This window comes from Gallinula chloropus (assembly GCF_964237585.1).
Source record: "Gallinula chloropus genome assembly, chromosome: 4".
NCBI classification, from domain to species: Eukaryota; Metazoa; Chordata; class Aves; order Gruiformes; family Rallidae; genus Gallinula; species Gallinula chloropus.
In genome coordinates, this window is record NC_140088.1 from 17,920,589 (window position 1) to 17,924,775 (window position 4,187).

General features: G+C 48.0%; 1 protein-coding gene across 1 annotated transcript; it reads left to right on the forward strand.

Annotated features, from left to right (window-relative positions):
- Nucleotides 1-206: 206 nt before the first annotated feature.
- On the forward strand, nucleotides 207-3,948 carry FGF19 (fibroblast growth factor 19; the record flags this gene model as incomplete). Its single annotated transcript, XM_084263929.1, has 3 exons — nucleotides 207-441; nucleotides 538-641; nucleotides 3,616-3,948. 3 exons carry the CDS (start codon nucleotides 207-209, stop codon nucleotides 3,946-3,948), a joined length of 672 nt encoding a protein of 223 aa, XP_084120055.1.
- Nucleotides 3,949-4,187: the final 239 nt, after the last annotated feature.

Consider the following 4,187-nt stretch of genomic DNA (forward strand, 5'->3'; position numbering starts at 1 on the left):
TCCCGCTATGAAATGGGAATTGCTCTATATTGGAGCTGGATGCGGCCGAATCGATCGGGCTGATAACGCGGAGCTATAAAAGGCCGGGGGGCTGGCTTCTCCCGCGCTACATCCCCGAGGCGCAGACAGCGCAGACAGCGCTCGGCCGCCGCTTCGCTCCCCTCCGCGCCTCTCCGCGCCCCTCCGCGCCGCTCCGCTCCCGCGGCATGGGGCCGCGCCCCGCAGCCCGCCCCGCAGCCCTAGCGCTGCTGGGTCTCGCCGCCGCTGCCGCCGCCGTGTCGCTGCCGCTGCCCGACGCCGGCCCGCACGTTAACTACGGCTGGGGGGAACCGATCCGGCTGCGGCACCTCTACACTGCCAGCAAACACGGGCTCTTCAGCTGCTTTCTGCGCATCGGCGGCGACGGTCGGGTGGACGCCGTTAGTAGTCAGAGCCCTCAGAGTGAGTACCGGCGGCAGCGGGGCGGGACGCGGCGGGACGGGACGGGACCGGACGGGACCGCGGAGCTAACGGCGCTCTTCCCTCTTTCCCCCGCAGGTCTGCTGGAGATCCGCGCCGTGGCGGTGCGCACCGTGGCCATCAAGGGTGTGCGAAGCTCCCGTTACCTCTGCATGGACGAGGCGGGGCGGCTGTACGGGCAGGTGAGCCGCGACGCCCCCGCACCCCGCATCCTGGTCCCGGCGGCTCTGCCCCGGGCTCGCCTTTCCCTGCGGAGCTTTCCAGCCCTGCCGCCGCGCTGCAACGGCGGCGAGACCAAAGCGCTAGCGTGGGGCTGTTTATCGCTGCGGTTGGGAATGGGTTAACAAAGCTTTCAGGTTCCCCACCACCCCCTTTTCTCCACCGGGCCGGGAATTCTTGTTACTGATACTGCCTGAAAGGCCGTGGGGATTACTAAAAGGCAAGGAAACATCATTTAGAAAGCAAAGTATGTATTGCATGTTCTCTGCCAAAATATACTGAAAATACAGTCCGGGGCAAAGTTGCGTTTATGTTTAAAAAGCCTCATTGGTGGGTGGCTGCATTTCTGTCAGAGAAACAGATGAAGTCGGGCCACAGAATCTGAATAATTTCTCATTGTTTAGATCAGGTATTCTTAAAAAAAGGGGGAAAAAAAGAAGAAGAAAAACCCACCAAAAAACCCCAAACCAAAACCCAACCCAAGAGTACTCCTTTGGAAAGGAGATGCAGCCAGATGGCTGCCATGCAAACAAGTCCCAGAAACGCAGGGTTGGCGTCTCTGAGATAATATGAGACGGGAATAGGATTTTGAAGGGAAGAAGGACTCTTCTCCACAGTCTCACTTCTGCTCTGTGGTAACAGTACACCTGTGGGACTCAGGGAAATTGAGGGGTTGAGTGGTCCGGTGACACCACTTCATTAGGACATGCTTTTTCCGTAGGTGTATCACTGTATCAGATAGTCATTATCAGCCTAAAAACTTTGGTTTTAAACCACATGAATAAATTGCCAACTCTAGAACTCGACTGTTAAGGTTCAGATTCAGTCTGTGTCTAATTGCTTTACAGGAGCCCGAGTTTCACAGTGTGACAGCTTCTTATTATGCTGTAGTAAAGATACAGCTTGATTCCACTTCTACTGCTCTGGCAAAAATTCTGCTGATTTCAGTCAGGCAAGGACCTGACCCACTGTTAAAACTCCCAGTATCTTTTATAAGACCAATACTGATGTAGTGATGTTTACGAATGCATATATAACATAAAATTAAACCTTTCTTTCCGAAATTCCTTCCTTTTCTGAGCTAGAATCAATCGATGCAAAGATAAGGTTCAGATGATATGGTAGGTCAATTATTAGCCTGATGTTTTAATGTATATCCAAAGGAAAATGATCAATGAAAACAAAGCAGAGCTTGGATTCTGTTCCCATTGGACTTGCTGGCTGGATGTGAGTGGTTGCAGAATTTTAGAACAGCTTTTGTGTAACACTGCTTTGAAGGCATATGCATATGCCTCAACTGAGACCGCGTTCGTTCATATATAGGATTAATTGCAGAGTGGTTGGGTTGGGTTTTTTTCCCTGAAAATACAACAGCATGTAGCCATGCCACTGCATCTACATGTTTTGGACACCCGCCTGTCACCTCTCTGCTAACAGCCCAGGGAAGGCAGCTCTGCAGGCAAGTTCTTTGCCTTATCAGTGCCAGGCTCAGGAGTGGAAGAACAAAAGGGCAAATACGCGTCTGGGAGCTGAGCTGGGCAACGACTTGCACTCCTGAAATGCGCCCTTTTCTAACACTAGAAAACTGGTGACTAGGGTTGACTTTTGAGTGTGCAGTGTGCCATAGTCTGGAGTTTTGGGGAAAAGTGTAGCTGCTGAATATACTAACATACTATAAATTCCTCCTGTGGGAAAAAAATAATAATCTGGAATTACAGTGCCTTTGGTACTTGTTTAAAAAATACTCTTATAGCAATCACAATGAATCTAAGAGGGAATGATATAGTTTAGACATGTGGGGCGCAATCAATAACTGTTATTTGTAATGTGCACTTGCTCAAGAAGCTTTTCTATTTCATCATCCTTGTTAGTGAGTCTGAGCAGTCGTAGAAATAAGGACAGCCAATAATTCAGCCATAAATATGTGTCATAGACACGTATTTTTCGGAGAGATAATGCATGTAAGAAGGATATATATTTTGTAATTTTATTTGTGGAAAACACCTTTTTTAAAAAGTTCTTGATTGGTTTTAAAAGTGCTTTTAAAAGAATACACTCCATGTTATTGATGGTGTGTGAGAGAGGACTGAAGAGTTTCAAAGCTCTCTCTGTAGACAGGCAAAGCGTTCATGTAAGGACACTTTTTTTTAACTGCAGACTGAGACATAATCAGCAATTGTCTTTTATTGACCGTGAGTTCAATCACCTGTAGTGGCTGCGCCTGAAATAGCACCAGAGTTGTAAGAAGCAAGAGTGCTTGTGTAAGGGTCCTGAGCACAGGGAAAAAGAATCTCAGATGACAGTGCTCATTTAGATAAACTGTCCCTAATTGCTGACAGTACTTAACTGCAGTCATGTGTAAGGGTCTGGAAAGGTCTGACCTGGTGATGCAAACTTCTAATACTATCTATAGTGCGGTAGCTGTGGAGGAGCACGCATACAGGATTCAAAGTTTATTAATGTGATGGACACACACTAACTTTAGGGGTTCTGGATTAGGTCTTTTAACGGCCTCATAACCCAAAATGCACACTGTGTGCAACATGGGGAGATTGAGTAGACTAGACTAGACTAGACTAGACATTTCAGTTTGAAGGGACCTAGGACTATTATCTATTCCAACTGCCTAACCACTTCAAGGTACTTCAGGGCACTTCACCTCTGTGGCTGTGGTCCATCGCTGAAAGAGCAGTCACCACAGCAATAGTGAGCGCTGTGGGTCCCACCCATATCCCTGTGGCAGCCCAGCAGAGAGGTAGTGGGAAGCCAGCAGGGTCTGCAAGGTGCACCAATTGGGGAGCACCCATGACAAGCCAGAGGGACACCCCCACTGACAGCAGAGCGAAAAGGGCTGGTATCACCCAAGGTTTACATTGTGGTTGAATACAATGAGTCTGGTGGGTGTGTTTGTAATTCTTGTTACTCCTTGCTGTTCAGCTCAGGTATTCCAGTGAGGACTGTTCCTTTGAAGAGGAGATTCGTCCGGACGGCTACAATGTCTATAAATCAAAAAAATACGGAATATCAGTGTCTTTGAGCAGTGCCAAGCAACGACAACAGTTCAAAGGAAAAGATTTTCTTCCACTATCTCACTTCTTACCAATGATCAACACTGTGCCTGTGGAGTCAACAGACTTTGGTGAATACGGTGATTACAGCCAGGCGTTTGAGCCAGAGGCGTACTCCTCACCTCTCGAAACGGACAGCATGGACCCCTTCGGCATCACATCCAAACTGTCGCCAGTGAAAAGCCCCAGCTTTCAGAAATGACTCTGATCACATATACACGTGTTTTTAAAGAAACATTGTGGGAGTTTTAGCTTTTCATGTAGTGGTATGTTGAACTTTTTTGTGTATATTTCAGTATGGAGCCAGCCTTTTCTTGCAATGTGTTATACCTGTAAGAGATGAGTGCCCAGATGCTATTTTCTAATCTAAAGAATGGCCTATCCATAGTTTTATTTGGAAGAGAGGGATTAAGTAAGAAAAGCCTAACAGCTTCATCAGGG